Source organism: Chiloscyllium punctatum, chromosome 19, assembly GCF_047496795.1.
Source record: "Chiloscyllium punctatum isolate Juve2018m chromosome 19, sChiPun1.3, whole genome shotgun sequence".
Lineage (NCBI taxonomy): Eukaryota > Metazoa > Chordata > Chondrichthyes > Orectolobiformes > Hemiscylliidae > Chiloscyllium > Chiloscyllium punctatum.
Window position 1 is genome coordinate 42450500 of NC_092757.1, and position 27380 is coordinate 42477879.

A 27380-nucleotide genomic window follows, 5' to 3' on the forward strand; every position below is an offset into this window, starting at 1 on the left:
TCTAGGTAAAGACATTTCACCTGAGTTCTCAATTTGATTTGAGTGACTGTTTTATATTGATGACTGATACTACCGGCTTCCCAGATAAGAGGAAACATTTTAGCTATAATGAAAACAGAATGCTGGATAAACTCAACAGGTCTGGCAGCATCTGTGGTGAGAGAAACAGATAAGGTTGCTAGTCTGCTATAATACTTCTTCAGAACATTAGTTTCAAGAGTCACTGGACTCAAAATGTTAATTATGTTTCTCTCTCCACAGAGACTATAAGAGTTGTTGACTTTCTCCAGCATTTTCTATTCTTATTTCAGATTTCCAGCATCTGCAGTATTTTGCTTTTATAATATTTCTTCTATGTCTGCCGTAGCAAACCTCTTCATAGTTTTAAAGACTTTGAAAGCCACTTCACAGATTTTGTTGATGAGAAAGTGTAGTCTTTAATCTTTCCCAGCATTTTGATGCTGGGCTACCATACATCTACAATATGACTTGGTGCAAGAGTGTAAAGTCCTTCCCTTAATCTCCTAGCATTTATGCCACACAATCAGGCAATGGTCTGCAATAGTGGGCAATGCAGGAATCCGAGCCAGCAGCGAGACGGAGAACGTGTTGATCTCTGCTTCACTTTCTGTTGCAGTTCAAGCCTCTTTTAAATTTGTTTTACTTTTCAGGTGCGATGGGACCTCGAGGACCCCCAGGTCCAAGGGGATTCCCAGGAGAGACGGGACTGCCCGGCCCACCAGGTATCCCAAGCTTCACTCGTGATGTCCAACACAGCTTGGGTTATCCAGAAAGAGAGCCCAGTAGGTCCTATGCCAGTTCTTGCTCTTTCAGTAGAGAGGTATTATGTAAAACCTGGACCCTAATGTAGAGAGCAGGGCACACAGTGCACACAGAAGTCCCCAAACAAGGTACAGGAAGTCTTTGGTTAGAGAATGAGCAAACAGGACACCATAGCAATTGAAATGGAAGTGACACCATTCAGTTTCTCAAACATTTCTCAAAAGCCGAGCTGTTGAAGAAAATCTCAAGGCACACCTCGAGCATTGACTAGTTTATTATGCAACACACCAACTGTCCTAACGGTGGCTCAGTAGAACTCCAAAGTACAGCAAAAGCTACAGGATTATATAGAAATCAGACTCAGAGCTGACTGTTAATTACAAAGGAGGTCCGAGGAGGTACCGAATCAGAGGCGAGCTCTCAGGGGTCAGCCCTAATCAATGCTATACATTCCACATGCAGACAGTTGTCACCTGACATGCTGTTTACAAAGATCTGTAACAGATGGAAAGCAGATGTCCTTAACAATAAGAACAACACATGAGCAATACATTGTAAAGAGAGAGAAGCTAATTGACAAGAGGAGGTGTCTTTGAGCAATTAAGCTACACACAGCAATATATCATAGTGGGAGAGCAGCGAGCACACAGGTTAAAATGCCTTTGAACTGATAAGCTACACACAAGTGTTACAGCATAGTGAGAGGTATGAGAGGGGGCTGTGAGACAGCCACAGCTAACGTGCTGAGTAAATAGTTTTCCTGGGGTGAGGGGCACTTAAGCAAAATGGTTCCTTAACCAGGAGGGAAACCATAGCCAAGAAAATGGCTTCCATATCAGCATTGTATATACTCAATGACCTGGCCTTCTATGCTCACTGGATACAGAGATCCAAACAATTGTCATCCTTTGAGACAAGAATTCCTTTTCATTTTGGTTTTTAAGTAGGAGAACTCTTATTTTGAAACAGTTTTCCAACTTCTGGACACTCCCATGAGGGGAAACGTCCTCTCAGAATCTACCCTATCAAACCACTTAGAAATATTTATTTCAATAAGATTGTCTCTGGTTCTTCTAAGCTGGATAGCGAGGACAGACCCAACCCACTCAACCTTACCTCATAAGACAATCACATCAATCAGCAGAGTGAATATTTTCTGAATTGCCTCTAATGTAACCATATTTATTCAAGAAAGCAAATAGAAATAATCCAGATGACTATAGGCCAATGAGTCTCATATCAGTGATTAGGAAACTATTGGGAAGAATTCTTAGGGATAGGATTTATGTGTGTTTGGAAAAGCATGACCTAATTAGGGACAGTCAGCACGTCTTTGTGCAGGGCAGGTTATGTCTTACTAACTTGATTGAATTTTTTGAGCAAGTGACAAAAGTAATCAGTGAGGATAGAGAAGTGGATGTTGTCTACAGGGATTTTAGTAAAACTTACAACAAAATCCCACATGGAGGCTCATCCAGAAGATTAAGATGCATGGGATCCATGGTGACTTGGCAGCATGGATTCAGAGTTGGCTTGCCCATAGTAGTGTTGTCGTCACATATCCATGGTGGGACCTCTGCTGTTTGAGAGATATATATAACTGACATGGATGAAAATATAGGTGGGTGAGTTAATAAGTTTGCAGACAATACAAAGATCATTAGAGTTGTAGGTAGTGCAGAAGGTTATCAAATGATACAGTGGGATATAGCTCAGTTACAGATAAAGGCAGATAATGGCAGATGGAGTTTAATCCAGGTAAGTGTGAGTTGCTGCACTTTTGGAGAGTAAATGTTAAGGAAAACTATGCAGTTAACAGCAAGATCTTGAACAGCATTGATGTACAGATGGATCTTGGGGTTCAGGTCCATAGCTCCCTGAAAGTGGCCATGCAAGTAGATAGGGTGCTAAAGGAGGTGTATAGAATGCTCGCCTTCATTGGTTGGGGAATTGATACAAGAGTCAGGATGTCATGTTGCAGCTTTATAAGACCTTGGTTAGGCTACACTTAAGGGTATTGCATTCAGTTCTGGTCACCACATTACAGGAAGGATGTGGAGGCTTTGGAGAGGGTGCAGAAGAGGTTTATCAAGATGCTGCCTGGAATTAGAGGGCTATAAGGATTAGAGAGCTATAAGGAGTGACTAGAAAAACTTGTGTTGTTTTCTCTGGAGCTGCTCAGGCTGAGGGGAGACTTGATCGAAGTCTATACAATTATAAGATGCATAGATAGGGTTGACGATCAGAATCATCCTTCGCCAGTTGGAATGTTGGGGGCATTAGTGAGAGGAGAAAAGTTCAAAGGAGATGTGAGGGGCAAGTTTTTTTTTACACAGTAAGTGGTAGGATTCTGGAACACACTGCCAGAGGTAGTGATAGAATCAGTTACAATAGGGATGTTTAAGGGGCTTTTGAATAAGCAAGGAGTGGAGGGAGGCAGACCAAAGGCAGAGAGAAGTGCCTGTTCCTGTGCTCTACTGGTCTATGTTCTATAAGCCTACCTAAGGAAACCAAAACAGTACAGAGTACTCCAGATGCAGTTCCGCCAATGCCCTGTATAATTATAGAGACACTTCCCCACTTTTATCCTTTATTCCACTTGCAATAAATAGCACCATTCCACTTGCATTCCTGATTAATTGCTCCATCTGCATGTTAACTTTTTATGATGTGTGAAAAAAGGCACTCAGATCCTTCTGAAAGACAGCATTCTGCATTATTTCTGTTTCCATAATATTCTGTTTTCCATTCTTCCTGCTCTTTATCACAGATTATTCTCCATCTGACAACTTTTAACTCTGTTAACTTATTTATAATGCTCTATCTTTTTGTATTCTCTTCACAATCTTTTTGTATCCTCTTCACAATTTGTAATTCTACATATCTTTGTATCATTAGCAACTCTGGCTATAATTCAGGGTTCCTGCATCCAAGTCAATAAGATAGATAGTAAATAATGTTCCCTTTGGCATTTCACTAGGTACAGTTGTAAACCTGAAAATGACTGCTTATTCTAAACCTGAAAATGACTACTTATTGGGTTGTGTAGGTGAAAATGGCTACTTATTCACAGGTCAGTATGTTTAGGGGGTACGCAGATCAATGAGTTTAGGGGGTACGCAGGTCAGTGTGTTTAGGGGGTACACAGGTCAATGTGTTTAGGGGGTACGCAGGTCAATGAGTTTAGGGGGTGCGCAGGTCAATGAGTTTAGGGGGTGCGCAGGTCAATGAGTTTAGGGGGTGCGCAGGTCAATGTGTTTAGGGGGTGCGCAGGTCAATGAGTTTAGGGGGTAAGCAGGTCAATGTGTTTAGGGGGTGCGCAGGTCAATGTGTTTAGGGGGTGCGCAGGTCAATGTGTTTAGGGGGTGCGCAGGTCAATGTGTTTAGGGGGTACTTATTCTGACTTTGTTCACTGTTCATTAGCCTATCTTCTACTCATGCTAAAATATCACCTCTGAACCCATGAGTTTCTATTTTATGTAGTTATCTTCATTGTAGAGCCTTACTGAATGTCTTTTGGAATCCAAATATACTACATCTGCCGGTTTCCCATTATTCACCCTATTTCTGATATCTTTAACAAAGGATGCTAATAAATTTGTCAAACACTGTTTTTATTTCACAAACTCTTTGTTAACTCTGTTTGATTGTATTATGGCGTTCAATGACATTACCATCACTGAATCCCCCACAGTCAACATCCTGCGGGTTATTATCGAGCAGAAAGTCATCTGGACTCACCACATAAACACAGTGGTTATCAGGACAAGTCAGAGGCTAGGAATACTGTGGCAAAAAACTCACTTCCTGACTCCCAAAGCCTGTCCACCAACTACAAGGCACAAGTCAGAATACTCCCCACTCGCCTGGATGAGTGCAGCCCCAACCCAAGCCTTAAGAGTCTTGACACCATCCAGGACAAAGAAACCCACTTGATTGGCACCACATCCACAAGCATTGACTCCCTCAACCACCAATGTTTAGTAGGTCAGTGTGTTTCGAGGGTACGCAGGTCAGTGTGTTTAGGGGGTACACAGGTCAATGTGTTTAGGGGGTACACAGGTCAGTATGTTTAGGGGGTTCGCAGGTCAGTGTGTTTAGGGGGTTCGCAGGTCAGTGTGTTTAAGGGGTACACAGGTCAATGTGTTTAAGGGGGTACACAGTCAGTGTGTTTACGGGGTACACAGGTCAATGAGTTTAGGGGGTACGCATGTCAGTGTGTTTACGGGGTACACAGGTCAGTGTGTTTAGGGGTTACGCAGGTCAATGTGTTTGGGGGGTATGCAGCTCAATGTGGGGGTTCACAGGTCAGTGTGTTTCGGGGGTACACAGGTCAATGAGTTTAGGGGGTTCGTAGGTCAATGAGGTTAAGGGGTTCGCAGGTCAGTGTGTTTAGAGGGTACACAGATCAGTGTGTTTAGGGGGTACACAACTCAGTGTGTTTAGGGGATATGCAGGTCAGTATGTTTAGGGGGTACGGAGGTCAATGAATTTAGGGGTTATGCAGGTCAGTGTGTTTGGGGGATACACAGGTCAATGTGTTTGGGGGTTTGCAGGTCAGTGTGTTTAGGGAGTTCGCAGGTCAATGAATTTAGGGGTTACGCAGGTCAGTGTGTTTGGGAGGATGCCAGTCAGTGTGTTCAGGGGGTTCGCAGGTCAGTGTGTTTCGGAGGTACGCAGGTCAGTGTGTTTAGGGGGTACGCAGGTCAATGAGTTTAGAGGGTACGCAGGTCAATGAGTTTAGAGGGTACGCAGGTCAATGTGTTTGGAGGGTATGCAGCTCAATGTGGGGGTTCGCAGGTCAGTGTGTTTAGGGGGTACACAGGTCAATGAGTTTGGGGGTTCATAGGTCAATGAGGTTAAGTGGTTTGCAGGTCAGTGTGTTTAGGGGATATGCAGGTCAGTATGTTTAGGGGGTACGCAGGTCAATGTGTTTAGGGGACATGCAGGTCAGTATATTTAGGGGGTACGCAGGTCAATGTGTTTAGGGGACATGCAGGTCAGTATATTTAGGGGGTACGCAGGTCAATGTGTTTGGGGGTTACACAGGTCAGTGTGTTTGGGAGTATGCCGGCCAGTGTGTTTAGAGGGTACGCAGGTCAGTGTGTTCAGGGGGTACGCAGGTCAATGTGTTTAGGGGGTACGAGGGTCAATGCGATGAGGGGGTTCACAGGTCAATGTGTTTAGGGGGTACGAGGGTCAATGCGATGAGGGGGTTCACAGGTCAGGAGGTTCAGGGGGTACGCAGGTCAGTATTTTTAGGGGAACGCTGGTCAATGTGTGGGGGTTCGCAGGTCAGTGTGTTTAGGGGATTCACAGGTCACTATGTTTAGGGGGTTCACAGGTCAGTCTGTTTAGGGGGTTTGCAGGTCAGTATTATTAGGGGGTTTGCAGGTCAGAGTGTTCAGGGGTAAGCCAGTCAGTGTGTTTAGGGGTTCGCAGGTCAATGAGTTTAGGGGGTTCACAGGTCAGTGTGTTTAGGGGTATGCAGGTCAATGAGTTTAGGGGGTTCACAGGTCAGTGTGTTTAGGGGTATGCAGGTCAATGAGTTTGGGGGTTCACAGGTCAATGTGTTTAGGGGGTTTGCAGGTCAGTATGTTTAGGGGGTTCGCAGGTCAGTGTGTTTAGGGGGTATGAGGATCAGTGTGTTTAGGGGGTACGCAGGTCAATTCGTTTAGGGGGTACGCAGTTCAGTGTGTTTAGGGGGTAAGCAGGTCAATGTGTTTAGGGGGTTCGTAGGTCAGTGTGTTTAGGGGGTTCGTAGGTCAGTGTGTTTAGGGGGTTTGCACGTCAGTATGTGTAGGAGGTTCGCAGGTCAATGAAGTTAGGGGATTCGCAGGTCAGTACGATTAGGGGGTTCGCAGGTCGCTATGTTTAGGGGTTACGCAGGTCAGTGTGTTCAGGCGGTATGCAGGTCAGTGCATTCAGGGGGTACGCAGGTCAGTGTGTTTAGGGGTTTGCAGGTCAGTGTGTTTAGTGGGTATGAGGATCAGTGTGTTTAGGGGGTATGAGGATCAGTGTGTTTAGGGGGTATGCAGGTCAGTGTGTTTAGAGGGTATGTAGATCAGTGTGTTTAGGGGGTATGCAAGTCACTGTGTTTTGGCTTATACACATCAGTGTGTTTGGAGGTTCGCAGGTCAATGTATTTAGGGGGTACGCAAGTCAGTGTGTTTAGGGGTATGCAGGTCAATGAGTTTGGGGGTTCACAGGTCAGTGTGTTTAGGGGGTTTGCAGGTCAGTATGTTTAGGGGGTTTGCAGGTCAGTGTGTTTAGGGGGTTCACAGGTCAGTGTGTTTAGGGGGTACGAGGGTCAATGAGATGAGGGGGTTCGCAGGTCAGTATGTTTAGGTGGTTTGCAGGTCAGTGTGTTTAGGGGTATGTAGGTCAATGTGTTTGGGGGATACACAGGTCAATGTGTTTGGGGATTCGCAGGTCAGTGTGTTTAGGGGGTTTGCATGTCAGTGTGTTTAGGGGATTCACAGGTCAGTGTGTTTAGGGGATTCACAGGTCAGTGTGTTTAGGGGGTTCGCGGGTCAGTATGTCAAGGGGGTTCACAGGTCAGTGTGTTTAGGGGGTTCGCAGGTCAGTGTGTTTAGGGGCGGTTGCAGGTCACTGTGTTTTGGGCTATGCAGGTGAGTGTGTTTAGGGTCTACGCAAGTCAGTGTGTTCAGGGGGTATGCATGTCAGTGTGTTCAGGGGGTACGCATGTCAGTGTGTTTAGAGGGTACGCAGATCAGTGTGTCTAGGGGGTACGAAAGTCAGTGTGTTTAAGGGGTATGAGGATCGGTGTGTTTAGGGCATATGCAGGTCAGTGTGTTAAGGGGGTACGCAAGTCCGTGTCTTTAGGGGAAGGGTTGCAGTCACTGTGTTTTGGCTTATACACATCAGTGTGTTAAGGGGGTGCGCAGGTCACTGTGTTTAGGAGATACGTGGGTCAGTGTGTTTTGGGTTATGCAGGTCAGTGTGTTTAGGGGGTAGGCAGGTCAGTGTGTTTAGCGGGTATGCAGGTCAGTGTGTTTAGTGGTACACAGACCAGTACGTTTAGGGGGTATGCAGGTAAGTATGTTTAGGGGGTACGCAGACCTGTATGTTTAGGGGGTATGCAGGTCAGTGTGTTCAGTGGGTATGCAGGTCAGTGTGTTTAGGGGCTATGCAGGTCAGTGTGTTCAGGGGGTATGCAGGTCAGTGTGTTTTGGGGTATGCAGGTCAGTGTATTTTGGGGGTATGCACGTCAGTGTGTTCAGGGGGTACACAGGTCAGTGTGTTCCGGGGGAATGCAGGTCAGTGTGTTCAGGTGGTACGCAGGTAGTGTGTTCAGGCGGTAGACAGGTCAGTGTGTTCAGGTGGTACACAGGTAGTGTGTTCAGGCGGTAGACAGGTCAGTGTGTTCAGGGGATATGCAGGTCAGTGTGTTCAGGGGATATGCAGGTTAGTGTCTTTAGGGTTTACAGGTCAGTGTTTTTCAGGGTATACAAGTCCGTGTGTTTAAGGGGTATGCAGGTCAGTGTGTTTAGGGGATAGGCAGGTCAGTATGTTTACGGGGTACGCAGGCCAGTGTGTTCAGGTGGTATGCAGGTCAGTGTGTTTAGGGGGCACACAGGTCAGTGTGTTTAGGGTGTACACAGGTCAATGAGTTTACAGAGTTCACAGGTCAGTGTGTTTATGGGGTTTTGCAGGCAGTATGTTTAGGAGGTTCACAGGTCAATGTGGGGGATACACAGGTCAGTGTGTTTGGGGTTTCACAGGTCAGTGTGTTTAGGGGGTACGCAAGTCAATGTGTTTGGAGGTACGCAGGTCAGTGTGTTCAGGGGGTACGCAGGTCAATGTGTTTGAGGGTTCACAGGTCAGTGTGTTCAGGGTGTACGTCGGTCAATGTGTTTGGGGTGTACGCTGGTCAATGTGTTTGGGGATTCGCAGGTCAGTGTGTTTAGGGGGTTCGCAGGTCAATGATTTTTGGGGTTCGCGGGTCAGTATGTTTAGGGGTTCACAGGTCAGTGTGTTTAGGGGGTACACAGGTCAGTGTGTTTAGGGGATTCACAGGTCAGTATGTCTAGGGGGTTCACAGGTCAGTGTGTTTAGGGGGTTCACAGGTCAGTGTGTTTAGGGGCGGTTGCAGGACACTGTGTTTTGGGCTATGCAGGTGAGTGTGTTTAGGGTCTACGCAAGTCAGTGTGTTCAGGGGGTATGCAGGTCAGTGTGTTCAGGGGGTACCCAGGTCAGTGTGTTTAGAGGGTACGTAGATCAGTGTGTTTAGGGGATACGCACGTCAGTGTGTTTAGGAGAATGAGGATCGGTGTGTTTACGGGGTATGCAGTTCAGTGTGTTCAGGGGGTATGCAGTTCAGTGTGTTCAGGGGGTATGCAGGTCAGTGTGTTCAGGGGGTATGCAGTTCAGTGTGTTCAGGGGGTATGCAGGTCAGTGTGTTCAGGGGGTATGCAGTTCAGTGTGTTCAGGGGGTATGCAGGTCAGTGTGTTCAGGGGGTATGCAGTTCAGTGTGTTCAGGGGGTATGCAGGTCAGTGTGTTTACGGGGTACGCAGTTCAGTGTGTTCAGGGGGTATGCAGGTCAGTGTGTTTACGGGGTACGCAGGTCAATGTGTTCAGGGGGTACGCAGGTCAGTGTGTTCAAGGGGTTTGCAGGTCAGTGTGTTCAGTGGGTACGCAGGCCAGTGTGTTTAGGGGTTATGCAGGTCACTGTGTTTTGGGGTATGCAGGTTGGCGTGTTTAGGCGTATATAGGTCAGTGTGTTTAGGGTGTATGCTGGTCAGTGTGTTTAGGGGGCTATGGAGGTCAGTTTATTTCGGCCGTACACTAGTCAGTGTGTTTCGGGGGTACACAGGTCAGTGTGTTTAGGGGATATGCAGATGTGTGTTTAGGGGGTATGCAGGTCAGTGTGTTTAGGGGGTATGCAGGTCGGTGCGTTTAGGGTGTATGCAGGTTGGTGCATTTGCAGTACATAGGTCAGTTGTGGAGTATCTACAGCAGAGGGCAGTTATTTTGGGAGTCCCATTGTGTGGAGGGAAATATCTTTGAGGGGAATGGGGATCTCTTGAAGTGGTAGGGGCTCCAAAAGTGTGTGGGGAGCCTCTAAAGGGGATGTTGGCTGCCATCTACTGTCACTATTAGTGATGAGATATGGCAGGATTCTAGGTGAAATGTTGCTGCCCATTCGCCCCGATGCTGTTGGGTATCAAGAGCGTCAAAAAGTGTGGTACTTAAAAATCACAGTAGGTCAGGCAGCATGCAAGGAGCAGGAAAATCATTAGTTCTTCAACAGGAATTTGGAGGGGGAAGGGAGCTGAGAGATAAATGAGGGGTGAATGGTTGCTGGGGGCGGGGGGAGGTAGTTGGGGTAGTGATGGGTGGATGCCGGTGGGGATAATTGTGACAGGTCAGTGGAGAAGGTGGAGCAGATAGGTGGGAAGGAAGATGGACAGTTCAAATGGGTGGTGCCGAGTTGGATGAGGTGGAGGGAGGAGAGATCTGGAAATTGGTGAAGTCGATGTTGATGCCATGTGCTTGTAAGGTCCTGAGGTGGGTGAGGAGGTATTTTTCCTCCGGTTGGTGGGTAGCATTGATTTGGCGGTGGAGGAGGCCAAGGATTTGCATGTTCTTGGGGGAGTTGAAGTGGTTGGCCACAGGACAGTGGGGTTGTTTGGTATGTGTGGACCAGAGGTGTTCTCTGAAACATTCCACAGTGACACTGGGGTGACCATCAACATCAAGGAAGACAGACAATCAGAATATAATGATTACAATTCAAAACAATGACATTTCACCCAGTTACTCGTGTTAATTATCTTTTCTCTCCAACTCCAGCCGAGATGCCAGTTTTTCCCACTGGGACTGAACATTTATTGAGAGGCCTTCCTGGTTTCCCAGGGAAACCAGGCCCAGCTGGAACACCAGGTAATGGTTACTCTCATCTTTACAAATATTTCCAGGAGGTTTTCTTTGTTAAACAGCTGGGTGGTTGATGAATATGTGGATCAGACAACTCAGGTTGATCACCCACAGTGGGAATACAGCGGCTCATTGAAAGCAAGTGATGTTAATATTCCAGAGGTGGTGAAGTCGAAGGGAGGAGCTGTTCTGGGTTCACATCCTCACACCTCGTGTGTCTAGCCTCAGACATAACATCATCAGAAGACTCAAGCTCTCATTAATCCAGGCTGTCCACAGAGTAGATTGGAGAGGAGTCATTCAAGGCCCACCATAGCAACCAGCTTCAACATATCTCTGTTTGAATCTCAGAGCAGTAACCTCATGGTTTCCCCAGCTAGAGACAGTATATGGTTTTGAGAGATGGTGAGACTAGAGATGGGAATGCAAGATGGAAGAATAACCAGAGAATTAAGTTTTAGAACCATTTTTTTATTGCAAACTGAGGAGCCAGGCATAAAAAAGGAGCTCCTTGCATTTATGTGGCAACTTTTCCTATCTTTAGGGCATTGAAGTATGATTTTACAGCCAATATTGCAACTCTTGAAGCACAGTCATTGTTTTACAGCAGGAATAACATCAGTTTATGCCCACCCAGCAAGAAACAGCAGCGTGGTAATGAGTAGATAATCTGGGGATTTTGTGTTGTTGGGTGAGGCATAAATATTATTCAACATACAACAAGTATCTTCCCTGCTCTTCTACAAAGAGTGGGGAACATTTGGAGACTTCTCCTGAAAGCATCAGTAGATGTTTGGTCAGTTGTGAATTTAAACCTACTGTTAATAAATTTTTGTCCCCCCCCAACCCCCCGCGACAGGTATTAAGGTTCATGGCATTAGGTCATGTAATGATATAACTGGCACAAGCAGATAAATGGCTTCCTGTATCAGTGTACTTGAGGGAGATGGAAGATAAATGGCTTCCTGTATCAGTGTACTTGAGGGAGATGGAAGATAAATGGCTTCCTGTACCAGTGTACTTGAGGGAGATGGAAGATAAATGGCTTCCTGTACCAGTGTACTTGAGGGAGATGGAAGATAAATGGCTTCCTGTACCAGTGTACTTGAGGGAGATGGAAGATAAATGGCTTCCTGTACCAGTGTACTTGAGGGAGATGGAAGATAAATGGCTTCCTGTACCAGTGTACTTGAGGGAGATGGAAGATAAATGGCTTCCTGTATCAGTGTACTTGAGGGAGATGGAAGATAAATGGCTTCCTGTACCAGTGTACTTGAGGGAGATGGAAGATAAATGGCTTCCTGTACCAGTGTACTTGAGGGAGATGGAAGATAAATGGCTTCCTGTACCAGTGTACTTGAGGGAGATGGAAGATAAATGGCTTCCTGTACCAGTGTACTTGAGGGAGATGGAAGATAAATGGCTTCCTGTACCAGTGTACTTGAGGGAGATGGAAGATAAATGGCTTCCTGTACCAGTGTACTTGAGGGAGATGGAAGATAAATGGCTTCCTGTACCAGTGTACTTGAGGGAGATGGAAGATAAATGGCTTCCTGTACCAGTGTACTTGAGGGAGATGGAAGATAAATGGCTTCCTGTACCAGTGTACTTGAGGGAGATGGAAGATAAATGGCTTCCTGTACCAGTGTACTTGAGGGAGATGGAAGATAAATGGCTTCCTGTACCAGTGTACTTGAGGGAGATGGAAGTAATGTTGATGAGTGGGATTACAAAATAAGATTGCTGTTATTGAACTGAGCAATAGAACAGGAATGAGGGGCTGAATGATCTATTTCTGTTCCAATGTTCCTGGAAGAGACAGTGCTCCCAGTTCAAGATGAGCTTAATCAGAGGAAATGATGTTGAGTGTTCAGAAACAAGAGCTGCATTTGATACAACAATAGAGATTACACTTCAAACATATTTCCTTGCTGCATAATTGGGCGGCACGGTGGCACAGTGGTTAGCACTGCTCCCTCACAGCGCCAGAGACCCAGGTTCAATTCCTGCCTCAGGCGACTGACTGTGTGGAGTTTGCACATTCTCCCCGTGTCTGCATGGGTTTCCTCCGGGTGCTCCGGTTTCCTCCCACAGTCCAAAAATGTGCAGGTTAGGTGAATTGGCCAAGCTAAATTGCCTGTAGTGTTAGGTGAAGGGGTAAATATAGGGGGATGGGTGTGGGTGGGTTGCGCTTTGGCTGGTCGGTGTGGACCTTTTGGGCCAAAGGGCCTGTTTCCACACTGTAAGAAAGCTAATCTAATCAAAATTCTTGGCCTATCCTGATTTAGGAAAGGTGCTATGTGAATGGAAATATTTCATTCATTCTTTATATTGTTATTGGGCAGAGGCTGTAATTCCTTCCCTACACTGACAGTATGTAGGCTTGGGCCAATGAAGGACAAATAGCATTAGCACCACACAAGTGTCAGACAATATCGTCTCCAACAAGACACAATCTAATAATTGCCCCTTGATATTCAATGATGTTACCATCACTAAATCTTCCCTTGTCAATGTGCTAAGAGTCACTGTTGACCAGAAACTCAACTAGACTCATCAGATATATACCTGTGGCTACAAGATCAGGCCAGAGGCTAGGAATACTGTGGTGAGTAACACGTTTTACCATTTTCAATGAGATAATGACTGATACGTGGCCTCACTCCATCTTCTTTAATCCTTCAATCAAAAATTGATCTAGCTTAGATTTGAAATTAACGACTGATCCAGCATCCACTTGTGGATGAGATGAGAATTCCAAATATCTACCACTCTTTGTAACGGGAAATACTTCCTAACGTCTTTACCGAATGGTCTGGCCCTGATACTCAGATGATGCCCAGACTATAAGTTGGAAATATATCACTGTTCCTCCACTGTCCCTGGTATTCCCTCCCTAAGAGCATTGTTGTTTCACTTCGAGAATGGGAACTGCAGCAGTTCCAGAAGGCAGCTCACCACTACCTTCTCAAAAACAACTAGGGGCCGGCAATAAATGCTGGCCCAGCCAGAAATGCCCACATCCCATGAATAAATAAAATTTTCTCTCACCAACTCATAGGTTCTGAAAGACTTATTATTCTCGTTATGATTAGATTGGGCTGAAATATCCATTTTAATATCTCACCTTTTAATGCCTGAATGGAATTTTTAGCTGTGACTTTAAATCAGCCATATCCCTCAAAATATTCCAAGCTCCAAAATTCCTTTAAGAGTTGCTATGGCAATGCTAACAGCAGGTTTGAGACTGACCCTGGGCATTCAGTCTTCCTCGATCTGGTACACATTAACCTTACAGTTCCCTGTCCTTACCTGGTGCACTGCCAACGTGTAAATTACACTAGCCCTGAATGAGTTCATTCCTGATGAAGGGCTAATGCCTGAAACGTCAATGCTCCTGCTCCTCGGATGCTGCCTGACCTGCTGTGCTTTTCCAGCACCACACTCTCGCCTCTGATCTCCAGCATCTGCAGTCCTCACTTTCTTCTGGCCTGTAACTGACCAAACATGGACTACAATTCCAGTTTCATTAGACTCCATGGAATGGTCATTAACTGCAAACTTCCATCAAGACAATATTCATGGATAAAGTTGCAACAGAAATGCTCAGCTGAACGTAGGTTTGAAAGGTGGGATTAACCAAAAATCAACAAAAAAAGCAAACTTAGTTCTGAGTGAGTAATGTGTAATTATAATTATTTTCTAATTGTTGTTCACTCTATTTCTCTAAATCAATGATGGAAACTCTGTGTTTTGTTGTTGTTTGTTTATCTAGGACTTCCTGGACCTCCTGGAGCTTCCGGACCTAAAGTGAGTAATTTCCCAACACATTGCTCATCCAGTACATTAACTCTCGTAGAAACAACGCTCCTGTCGCAGACACATTGCAGAGTAACATCCCATCAATTCATGGTTTCAGGTCTACCCTGTGATGGTTCATTGAAAATTCTCCATTCAGTTAACAGTTGCTACACCCAGCTTGCTCCCTCAATTATCAGCTTTCCCTTACACTCCCCTCCCATGAGTAACAATGTGGAGCGCAGGCTGGACTGTCAACAGACAAATCTTCTCATGAACACGGCAAAATAGTTTGGATTGCTCAATTAATGAATCGCTGACAGGGACACAATGGGCCAAATGGACACCTGTATGTTGTAAACACCTCTAACTCTCCTCCCTTGGTGCAGTCCCTACCACTAGATTTGGTCTCGCACAGGGACAGCCACAGGTCAGCTGAGAAGGGTGGGGCATGTGGTTGACGATAGGTAGAAGAATCACAGAACAGCTACAGTGTAGAAGAAGACCACTCAGCCCATCATGCCTGCACCCATTCTAGGTGGCTGGAAGAATGCTGGCTTCCATTTCTTCCTCGACCCACAGCAGATAAGTACTGACTGCAAATGCAACTTTGGAAAGATTCAAGTAACCCTGCAATAATTCAGTGACGAGGATCTGATGTTATGAACCTAACAACCTTTCTATAAGACCAGGGAGTTGATTGAAATATTTATCCAAGTCAGTTACCAAAATATCTCTCGATGCAGGCCATCCAGGTGGGCAGAGTGGCAATGCCCATTTCTTTGAAGGGGTGAGCTCAGTGCCCACTATCAGTTTCAAGTCAGCTGGTGATGATTCCGACTCAGAATTTGTCAGGAATCAGGTTTCAATCTGTGCTGCAAATGATTGGGCAGGGAGTTCAGCTTATTCTGAGCGGTTGCTATAATCTTCCACATATCACTATACAGAAGAGATATTAGCTGTGGTTCAGTTAGGAGCACTCTCACCTCTGAGTTAGGGCATTCAGAGTTCAGGCCCTCCACTGTGACAGGAGCACAAAGTTCTCAACTGGCTTCCAGAGCAATACCCAGAGGGTATCTAAGGGCCTTTTGCAGACGTATTGACCAATTAGCAAGTCAGCAGTTTTGAGGGTTACAATCTAAGGACTGGACAGTACGGAAGAAGCTATTGCTCCTTGAGAGCTTCCATTATAAGAGTACTTACTGATCATTCAACATAAACAATAACATCATTTGTGTTTCTTTTTGTTAAATTCTAGGGCAATCAAGGCACGCCTGGTCCAAAAGGGGATTCAGGTGACAGAGTAAGTGCAAGCTTCTGATTTGCTGCTGGTTGGTTTTGTTGTAGTACGTGGAAAGCCCTCTTTGGGCAGGGATCAATTCACTTGCTATATCCACTACAGAATATGATGAAGGGCAGGAGAGAAGGATTCAGCTCTTTGCTACAGATTATTGGTATCCACTATAGATGGTGAAAACTTTCCCAACAATGAATACTTTCTACTGATAAAGAAAAGAGAGAATTTCATTTATATAGTGCCCTTCATAACCACTGGATATCACCAAATGACCAACAGCTAATTAAGTACTTTTGAAGTATTTGCTTGTTTTAGTAAAAATAAGTAGATACAAATGACCACATTTAGTTCTTTACGTAAGGTTATCTGGAAGGAGAAGGGGATTGGAGGAGCTGATGGCCTTGTTTGTATTATTCCTGGACTGTTAATCCAGTTAAATTTCTGGGGACCCAAGTTCAAATCCTTTAATGCCGAATGGTGAAATTTAAATTCAATAAAAATCTGAAATTAAGAGTCTGATGAGGACCATGGAGCCATTCTCAATTGTCCTAAAAACTCATCTGGTTCACTGATGTCAATTAGGGAAGGAAACTGCTATCCTTACCTCAGCAGGACTACATGTAACTCTAGACCCACTGCAATGTGGTTGATTCTTAACTGTCCTCTGGGCAATTAGGGATGACAATAAACACTGGCCTAGACAGTGATGCTCTCACCCTATGAATGAATAAATAAAATGTAACCGTATGATGTGTGTGATCAGTATTCCAATCAATATTCCCTAACTTGTAAAGCTCTAAGCATTATATAGTCTGCATGACACTATATAGTCTGAATAAAGCCATGTGGTGGATTGTAATTTTTGAGATAATTGCAGACCATGTAGCAACTTGTGGTCAGGCACTGTGAAATTCTTTAACGAAGTGAACCCTAGCAATTCTTTAAAGCTTGGTTAGGTAGGGAAGTAACATTTGCCTTTTTAACTCTTCATGATGGTTGGATTTCTCTGCATGGATTCCTTCATAACCCAATATGGTAATGTGTTCTTATTGTTTCTGGTTCTCACCTTTCTCCATTATGCCTCCTGGTTTTTCTCTCCTTTTAGAGTTAGAATCTGGCTGGTATAGTTGTAAAAAAGCCAAGAGGATTCCTTATAATGTGCTTAGACTTGCATGGATCATTTGCCGATCTAAGAATGAGAAATGAGGCCGAGCCATGCTGGAAAGTATACAGAGAGGAGGCTCTAGGCAATAGCAATCTCAACATATTAAGGGAAGGTGATAGCCTAGTGGTGGGAAGGTGATGTCCTAGTGGTATTATCATGAGACTATTAATTCAGAGTCCTAGATAGTGTTCTGAGGGGTCAGATTCAAATCCAGCCACGGCAGATAGGGAATTTGAATTCAATGAAACAAAATCTAGAATTAAGAATCTACTGATGACTATCAAATCACTGTGGATTGATGGAAAAACCCATATGTTTCACTAATGTCCTTGAGGAAAGGAAATCTGCCATCCTCACACGGTCTGGTTGACATGTGACTCCAGACCCACAACAATGTGGTTGACTCTCAGTTGTCCTCTGAAATAGCCTAGCAAGCCACTCAGTTGTACCAATAATGGCACAATCTTAAATAAATGAAACCAGATGGATCACCTGGCATCGACCTAGACACCGGAAAAGACAACGGCAGAAACAACCCTGTTGACCCTGCAAAGTCCTCTTCATTAATATCTGGGGGCTAGTGCCAAAATTGGGACAGCTATCTCATGGACTAGTCAAGCAACAACCTGACATTGTCTGTAAGGTATGATTTTGTGAATATGACTATGTCCCAGATACCACCATCACCCACCTCTGCTGAGTCTGTCCTGTTGATGGGACAGCATGGAGGTGATACACAGTCAGAAGGGAGATTCCCTGGGAGTGCTCAACATTGACTCAGGATCCCAAGAAGTCTCAAGGCTTCAGATTAAATACAGGCAAGGAAATGTGCTGATTATCACATATCATCCTTGGCTGATGAATTGGTATTCCTCCATGTTGAACAACACTCAGAGGAAGCACTGAGGATGGAAATAAGTGCATAAAAGACATTCTGGGATGGTGATTTCAATATTCCCCACCAACAGTGACTCAGCAGCAGTATGACTGATCGAGCTGGTTGGGTCCTAAAGGACATAGCTGCCATATTGAGTCTGCAGCATGTGCTGAGGGAACCAACAAGAGGGAAAAACATACTTGACCTCATCCTTACCAATCTGCTGCCTCAAAGGCAATAGACAATAGACAATAGGTGCAGGAGTAGGCCATTCTGCCCTTCGAGCTTGCACCACCATTCATTATGATCATGGCTGATCATCCTCAATCAGTATCCTGTTCCTGCCTTATCTCCATAACCCTTGATTCCACTATCCTTGAGAGCTCTATCCAACTCTTTCTTAAATGAATCCAGAGACTGAGCCTCCACTGCCCTCTGGGGCAGAGCATTCCACACAGCCACCACTCTCTGGGTGAAGAAGTTTCTCCTCATCTCTGTCCTAAATGGCCTACCCCTTATTTTTAAGCTGTGTCCTCTGGTTCAGGACTCACCCATCAGCGGAAACATGTTTCCTGCCTACAGAGTGTCCAATCCTTTAAAAATCTTATACGTCTCAATCAGATCCCCTCTCAGTCTTCTAAACTCAAGGGTATACAAGCCCAGTTGCTCCAATCTTTCAACATAAGATAGTCCCGCCATTCCAAGAATTGACCTCGTGAACCTATGCTGCACTCCCTCAATAGCCAGAATGTCTTTCCTCAAACTTGGAGACCAGAACTGCATACAATATTCCAAGTGTGGTCTTACCAGGGCCCTGTACAGCTGCAGAAGAACCTCTTTGCTTCTATACTCAATCCCTCTTGTTATGAAGGCCAGCATGCTATTAGCTTTCTTCACTACCTGCTGTACCTGCATGCTTACCTTCATTGACTGGTGTACAAGAACACCTCTTTGTACTGCCCCTTTACCTAACTTGACTCCATTTAGGTAGTAATCCGCCTTCCTGTTCTTGCCACCAAAGTGGATAACCATACATTTATCCACATTAAACTGCATCTGCCATGCATCTGTCCACTCACCTAACCTGTCCAGGTCACCCTGTAATCTCCTAACATCCTCCTCACATTTCACCCTGCCACCCAGCTTTGTATCATCAGCAAATTTGCTAATGTTACTATTAATACCATCTTCTATATCATTAATATATATTGTAAAAAGCTGCGGTCCCAGCACTGATCCCTGCGGTACCCCACTGGTCACCGTCTGCTATTCCAAAATGGAGCCGTTTATCACTACTCTTTGTTTCCTATCAGCCAACCAATTTTCAATCCAAGTCAGTACTTTGCCCCCAATACCATGCGCCCTAATTTTGCTCACTAACCTCCTATGTGTGACTTTATCAAAGGCTTTCTGAAAGTCCAGATACACTACATCCACTGGATCTCCCTTGTCCATCTTCAGAGTTACATCCTTAAAAAATTCCAGAAGATCAGTCAAGCATGATTTCCCCTTCATAAATCCATGCTGACTCTGACCTATCCTGTTACTGCTATCCAGATGTGTCGTAATTTCATCCTTTATAATTGACTCCAGCATCTTTCCCACCAAAGGCATTTGACTATGACAGTATTGGTAAGAGTGACCACTTCACAGTTCTTGTGGAGACGAAGTCCCACCTTCACATTGAGAATAACCTCTGTCCGGTTGTGTGGCACTGTCACCATGCTACTGCAAAGCCTACGGGCCCTGACAACATTGCAATAATAGTCCTGAAGACTTATGCTCCAGAACTTGCTGCTCCCCTAGCCACACTGTTCCAATATAGTTACAACACTGGCATCTGCCCGACAATATGGAAAATTGCCCAAGAATGTCCTGTGCGTAAAACACAGGACAAATCCAACTCGTCCAGTTACCGCCCCATCATTCTACTATCAATCATCAGTAAAGTGATCGAAGATGTCATCAAGTATTATCAAGCAGCACTTGTTCAGCAACAACCTGCTCAGTGATACCCAGTTTGGCTTTCGCCAGGGCCACTCAGATCCTGACCTCATTACAGCCTTGGTTCAAACTTGGACAAAACAGCTGAATTCTAGATGTGAGGGTGACAGCAACAGCCCTTGACATCAAGGCTGCATTCCACTGAGTGTGGCATCAAGGAGCCCAAGCAAAACTGAAATCAATGGGTATCAGAGTAAACTCTCTGATGGTTGGAGTCATATCTGACACATAGGAAGGTGGTCATGATTGTTGGAGGTCAGTCATCTCAGCTCCAGAACATCTCTGCAGGAATTCCTCAGGATGCTGTCCTAGACCCAATCATCTTCAGCTGCTTCATCAATGATCTTCCCTCCATCATTAGGTCTGAAGTTTGCTGATGACTGCATAATGTTCAGCATCATTCATAACTCCTCAGGAACTGAAGCAGTCTGTGCCAAATACAAGAAGTTCTGGACAATATCCAGGCTTGGGCTGACTGGTGGCAAGTAACATTCGCACTATTCAAATGCTAGTCTATAACCATCACCAATAAGAGACAGTCTAACTACTACCCCTTGACATTTAGTGGTGTGACCATCACTTAACCCCCACTATCATTCCCACGGGAGTTATCATTGATCAGAAGCTCAACTGGACTCACCACACAAGCACAGTTGCCACAAGAACAGGTCAGAGGCTGGGAATGCTGCGGCAAGTAACTCACCTCCTGACTTCCGAAAGCCTGTCCACCACCTACAAGGCCCAAGTCAGGAGTATGTTGGAATACTCCTCATTTGCCTGGATAAGCGTAGCCCCAACAGCACTCAAGCAGCTGGACACCATCAAGGACAAAGCAGCCCACTTGATTGGCACTACATCCACTCCCTCCACCACCGACGCTCATTAGATTACATTACATTACAGTGTGGAAACAGCCCCTTCAGCCCAACAAGTCCACACCGACCCGCCGAAGCGCAACCCACCCATACCCCTACATTTACCCCTTACCTAACACTATGGGCAATTTAGCATAGCCAATTCACCTGACCTGCACATGTTTGGACTGTGGGAGGAAACCGGAGCACCCGGAGGAAACCCACGCAGACACAGGGAGAATGTGCAAACTCCACACAGTCAGTCGCCTGAGGCGGGAATTGAACCCGGGTCTCTGGCGCTGTGAGGCAGTAGTGCTAACCACCGTGCCACACTGCCGTTCAGCAGCAGCAGCAGCAGCAGTGTGTACTATCTACAGAATGCACTGCATAAATTCATCAAATGCTCATGCAGCATCTTCCAAACCCAAAAACACTTCTATCTAGCAGGACGAGGGCAGCAGATCCTCTCCAAGCTACTCACCATCCTGACTTGGAAATGCATTGGTGTTCCTTCGCTGTTGCTGGGTCAAAATCTTGGAATTCCCTCCCTAACGACATTGTGGGTCAACCCACAGCAGGTGGACGGCAGCGGTTCAAGAAAGTAGCTCACTGCCACCTTCTCAAGGGGCAACTCGGGACGGGCAATAAATGCCCAGCCAGCAATGCCCACATCCCACAAAATGAAAAAGTGAAAAAAGTTTCAAGATGAAGATTGAGAAAAGTTTAAGTAATGCAAAGTTCAAACCAATAGCAAAAGGAGGGAAAGAATGGAAGATAAACTAAAAAAGAATGATAGACAAACAGAAGAGTGGTGCTGATACTTTATTTGGTTAAAGTTTTGCACAAATTAATCAAACAATGCCAAACTAATCAACAGTAAAATACTGTGAATTTATAAAGAAATAAGGGTAAAATTGAACTTCAATAAGTGGCTGAATAATGGAGGAGAAACATTGGAGAACAATACCATGGTAAACCATATCAGAGCCTGCAGAGAGGAGGAGGAGGGGTAAAGCACCAGGCTGCCAGCTACCAATGTGTCATTAGTGACTCTAAATGATGCTCTATCAGTCAGTGTTCATAAGGGTAAAATTGAACTTCAATAAAGATGTAAACATTAGAAACAAGGGAAAGGATGACACTAGATGTCAAATATCAAATCAACAATCAGGAATGCAAAGTGAAACAATGAAATTAAACTGTCAAGGAAAGTAAAAATAAACAGTGCAGTATTCCACAACTCAGAAAGAACAGTACATGGACCAGGATGGGAATAGGGCCATGAGGTACTCACAACGAGTGACAATGAAGAGGCAGAAATATTGAGTAGTTTGTTAAAATTTCCAGAGAATCTGCTAACTTTTAAAAAGCATTTTCAGTGGTCTGTAGAAGAAATCACGCAACAGGATTTTACATTTTCAAATTACTTTCTCTCAGTATTTACCAGAGAGAATAACCAATATAAAGGGTGATTAAGGAAGAAATAAAAAGAATGGAGACAATTGATAAACCAATGAAACTTGGAGGATAAAGCCCCTGATCTGATGGATGACATATACCTACGTTAAAATATTAGAGAACATATAGCATAGTCACCGATGCATACACATGATGGCCAAGTGGTATTGTTGCTTGATTAGTAACACAGAATTGGGAACCATTCTGGGGAAATCCTGCCAAAGTAGATGGTGGAATTTTCATTCAATTGATCTACAGTGAACACCTAACTGCAAAAATTAATTGCACCAAACTACAATAATTTATCTCACCAAACTATAATAAATAATTATGCCAAGTTATAAAGGCCCATTTACTCTTGCTTTCTATCCTCTAATTCCTTCTCCTCTTTGAAGCATGAAACTTTATTCTCTTCTCCATATTCTACCACATTGTAGTTTGTCAGAATACTTTCACATTAGGTATTAATGAGTAGGTAATTATTGAACAAATCCTGCTTACTTTACAATTTTCAGAGGCCTCGGGAAAGGCCTGAGTTGCTGAGTTCTCCTACTGCCCTCTAAGAGCAGTTTTGCTTCATTAATATATTATCTTGTTCTATCTACAGGGCCAACCAGGCTTGCGTGGTGAGAGTGGCTACAGAGGTTTACCAGTAAGTTCATCTCCAGTTAGAGTCAGTAACCAATACAATCAGAGTCTGGTACATTATTTCCCCAGTTGGAATCGGCAAAAAGCAGTGTGTAGAGATGAAGAAGAGCATTGAGTTGAAGATAGGTCCTTGGGAAACTCATTCCTAATGAAGGGCTTTTGCCCAAAATGTCAATTTTCCTGCTCCTCAGATGTTGCCTGACCTACTGTGCTTTTCCAGCACCACACTCTCAGCTGTAATCTCCAGAATCTGCAGTCCTCACTTTCATCTTGGGGAACTCTGCAAGTGCCAGTTCCTGACTGTGAAAAGAGGCCATTACTGGAGGTACTTGGTCTACAGTGAGTGAGTGGAACCGAATGGGTGCAGTTCCCAGTGGCTGAATAATGGAGGAGAAACATTAGAGAAAGATACCATGGTAAACCATATCAGAGCCTGCAGAGAGGAGGAGGAGGGGTAAAGCACCAGGCTGCCAGCTACCAATGTGTCATTAGTGACTCTAAATGATGCTCTATCAGTCAGTGTTCATACCACAGCATCAGCCCAGGACTGGCACTGCACTGACGTAAGTTCCTGATAGGGGTCTGTCTGCATTAACACTTGTTGCGCCCAAAAATTGATCCCATCAGCTCAAACCATGGAAGAGACTGAAATGTGAGGTTTAATCAAATGCACATGTCACAAATTCACATTTCTGTGTCTACTGCATGATTGTGTGTGTGTTTGTGTGTGGGTGGGGGGATGCTGACGGTGGAGGTGTATGTCAGGCAGATGCTAAATGGTCCTGCAGATATGTCTTACCATTAATGCAGAAAGTTCTGTAGGTCTGGCTTTTACAAATGCCTTTCGCACACGCACATTGCTTCAAGTCCTCTGTGCCAATCAGTTTAATTGACCTGAATCTATCTGGGACACTGTAAAGCTGTGGGACATAATAAATTGTATGTCAGCACCAAGAGGATCTGATGCTAGTACTTCCCACCTGTTAATAGTCTTGGACATTGAAACTTTCGAATGCTTTCACCCTGATGTAATGATTCTCATCTTTTATATAAATGATTATGTATCACTCAGAAATTCTTTTGAGAATTTCAATGAAACAGGATTCCAGTAGCTTCTTTGAGGTGAGACAATCCCAGACTCAGAGCCAATTGCAGTGTCAGAGATAGCTTCTCCCATTCACTGCCACAGAAGATAGGTACTATCCACAGCAGTCAGTTTCCTGCACTGCCAGTCCATTGTTGGTCACCTCCCTGCCAACCACTCCTTCAGAAAAATCTGCTGTCCTTCCTCCAATACCCATCTACCCATACCAAGACTTGGACACATCCAAACTGCCCACTACGTAGGAGTCTTCCCACAAGCTAGCAATATCCACCAACCTTAGATTAGTTGAGCCAGCTATAAACATTCAGTCCCACTCTTGTGGAATAAATAATTTTACAAACTTAACAAATAGCAGCAAAGTAGACCCTTCAATCCATCAAGCCTGATCCACCATTTAATATGATTATAGGCATCACCTCCATTTCCCCATATCTCTCAGTTCCTTGAGAGGTTAAAAATCTGTTGATCCCAATCTTGAATATCCCAGTCTGGAGCATCCACAATTCCCTGAGACAGAGAATTCCCAAGATGCACAGCACTTTGGAGAAATTTCTCCTCCACACAATCCAATATGATTAGATTAGATTCCCTACAGTGCGGAAACAGGCCCCTTGGCCCAACCCACCGACCCTCCGAAGAGTAATCCACCCAGATCCATTTCCCTCTGACTAATGCACCTAACACTACGGGCAATTTAGCATGGCCGATTCACCTAACCTGCACATCTTTGGACTGTGAGAGGAAACAAGAGCACCCGGAGGAAACCCAACCAGACACGGGGAGAATGTGCAAACTCCACACAGACAGTCGCCCGAGGCTGGAATTGAACCTGGGACCTGGAGCTGTGAGGCAGCAGTGCTAACCACTGAGACACTGTGCCACCCCAAATATGAATGGCCCCTTATCCTGAGACTGTGACCCTCCATTCCACCCACTCCCCACCCCGCCCACCACCCACCCCCCCACCGCCCCCACCTCAACCACCCCCATCCCCACCCAAATCATGTTTTGGATTTCCTAGCCAATGGGAATGTATCCTGTCAATGCCTATGCTGTCAAGACCCATGAGAGTCCTGTATATTTTGATTTGATTTGTTATTGTCACATGTACCTAGGTACAATGAAAAGTTTTGTTTTGCATGCAGTGCAGGCAGCCCATTCCATATAAAGTGAATTAAGGTAACAGAACGTAGTGAATGGGCGCACAGAGAGTGAGATCAATACTAAATTTAAAATTTGAGAGGTCCATTTATAATAGCAAGGAAGAAGCTGTCCTTCAATCTATTTGTATGTGTATGCAAACATTCATACCTTCTGCCCGACGGAAGAAGATGGAAGACAGTATAACCAAGGTGGGCGGGGTCTTTGATGATGTTGGTTGCTTTCCCGAGGCAGTGGGAAGTATAGGTGGAGTCAATAAATGCAAGGCTGGTTTTCGTGGTAGACCGGGCTATGTTCATGACTCTCTGGAGTTTTTTGCAGTCTTGGGAAGAGCAGTTGCCATTCCACACTGTGGTGTCTCCAGATGGGATGCCTTCTATGGTGCATCTATAAGGATTGGTAAGAGTCCTTATGGACATGTCAAATGTCCCTAGCCTCCTAAGCAAGTAAAGATATTGTTGTACATTTTTGTAGCTTGTTTGTTTCAATAAGATCAGCTGATTCTTTAAAATCGCAGAAAATATTGGCCCAATTTATTTATTTATCCTCTTATCACAGGTCCTCTCATCCCTGGGACCAGTTTAGGGATCATTGGTTCTGGTGTTGGCAGGGTATGATTTGAAATAAGAATCTAGCCTACCAATAAGGTCACAGCTTCTCACCCCCTTCTTCTCATCCAGGTGAAACTTTCCAATCAGATTGTCTAGCTGAAAGGATGTTATGCAGAGAAAGCAAAATTCAGAGATTTCTTTTCGACATTCTGGTCAACAGAAGGAGAGGTTACTGTGTGGAAAAACATGGAAGGGACGTGCAGAGGGAAATTTGGAATATTTGGACAAACTCTTCACTGATTGGAGCCACACCTAGAACATAGGAAGATAGGTTGTAGTTGTTGGAGGTCAGTCATCTTAGCTCTAGGACATCTCTACAGGATTTGGAGATGCCGGTGTTGGACTGGGGTGTACAAAGTTAAAAATCACACAACACCAGGTTATAGTCCAACAGGTTTAATTGGAAGCACACTAGCTTTCGGAGCGTCGCTCCTTCATCAGATGGTTGTGGAGGACACAATTGTAAGGCACAGAATTTATAGCAAAAATTTACAGTGTGATGTAACTGAAATTATACATTGAAAAATACCTTGATTGCCTGTTGGGATACCATGATAGTTTCACTTCTTTCATGTGTAAATCATAAAACTTTTTTTTAAAAGTTGCATTCTCAGGTTAACTGTAACAATTGGTGTTAACTAGACAATATGTTGAATCTCGTCAGGAGTTCCTCAAGGTGGTATCCAAGGCCCAACCATCTTCAGCTGCTTCATCAATTACCTTCCCTCCTTCATAAGGTCAGATCGAGGATGTTCACTGATGCCTGCATAATGTTCAGCACTATTTGTGATTTCTCAGACATCAAGGAGTCCATGTTCAAATGTAACAGGATTTGGACTATATCGAGGCTTGAGCTGACAAGTGAGAAATAACGTTTGTATCACACAAATGCCGGGCAATGAACTTCTTCAACAAGAAAGAATTCAATGATATTACCATCACTGACTTCCCACTATCAGCATCCTAGGAGTTACTGTTAACTGAAGACTCATCTGGACTAGCCATATCAACACAATGGCTACTTCCTCCCCTGCAGCTGCTGTCATCACAACCACTTCCGACCCCATTGACCCCACTCACCTGGATACTACTGACACCTGCCCACCCCCCCACCCCCGCCCCCGGCATGGATCCCACTGTCACCACCTCCAGCCACTAACCCCCCTCCCGCGACGCCCGGGGTGAGCATCACTTCTGTAAATGATGTCACCCTCCCACTCGGTCTCCCCACTACCATTGCCCACTCAGTCTCTGCCCCCCCTCCCAGCTCCAGCCCCACACCAGGTCCTAGCTCCCAGCCCTGCTGAATTTTCACTATCCCCCCAGACCACCCCCTCGCTGAGAACGAACAATCAGTCCTCAGCAAAGGCCTTATCTTCATCGTCCTCCATTCATGGATCAACAAATTCAACATGCGTTGCGACGTCGAACACTTCGTCCGCCACCTCCACCTCTGTCTCCAACCTTACTTTTTCAATCAGGACTCCCACCCACCTTCCGAAGACCCCTTCACCCACTTGCAACACACCCCATCCATGTGGACACCCCATGCCGGTCTGTTACCCGCCCTCAACCTCTTTATTTCCAACTGCTACTGGGACATTGACCGCCTCAATCTGTCCGCAACCCCCCCCTTCCCCACTCCAACCTCTCACCCTCACAACGCGCAATCCTCCACTCCAGCCCCAACCTCACCATCAAAGAAGACTGGGGATGG

At 45.0% G+C, this 27380-nt stretch overlaps 1 protein-coding gene across 4 annotated transcripts in view; it reads left to right on the forward strand.

Moving 5' to 3' along the window:
- The window catches only part of LOC140491290 (collagen alpha-1(XXVI) chain-like), a 214319-nt gene that overhangs the window by 176805 nt on the left and 10134 nt on the right, over window positions 1–27380 (forward strand). For 2 of the 4 annotated variants that reach the window (XM_072589267.1, XM_072589268.1), the window contains exons 8-12: window positions 672–803; window positions 10602–10691; window positions 14461–14495; window positions 15742–15786; window positions 22746–22790. In XM_072589267.1, coding sequence (XP_072445368.1) covers window positions 672–803; window positions 10602–10691; window positions 14461–14495; window positions 15742–15786; window positions 22746–22790 — 347 coding nt within the window. The remainder of the gene's footprint in view (window positions 1–671; window positions 804–10601; window positions 10692–14460; window positions 14496–15741; window positions 15787–22745; window positions 22791–27380) is intronic. The other 2 variants (XM_072589269.1, XM_072589270.1) reach the window with 2 other exon arrangements.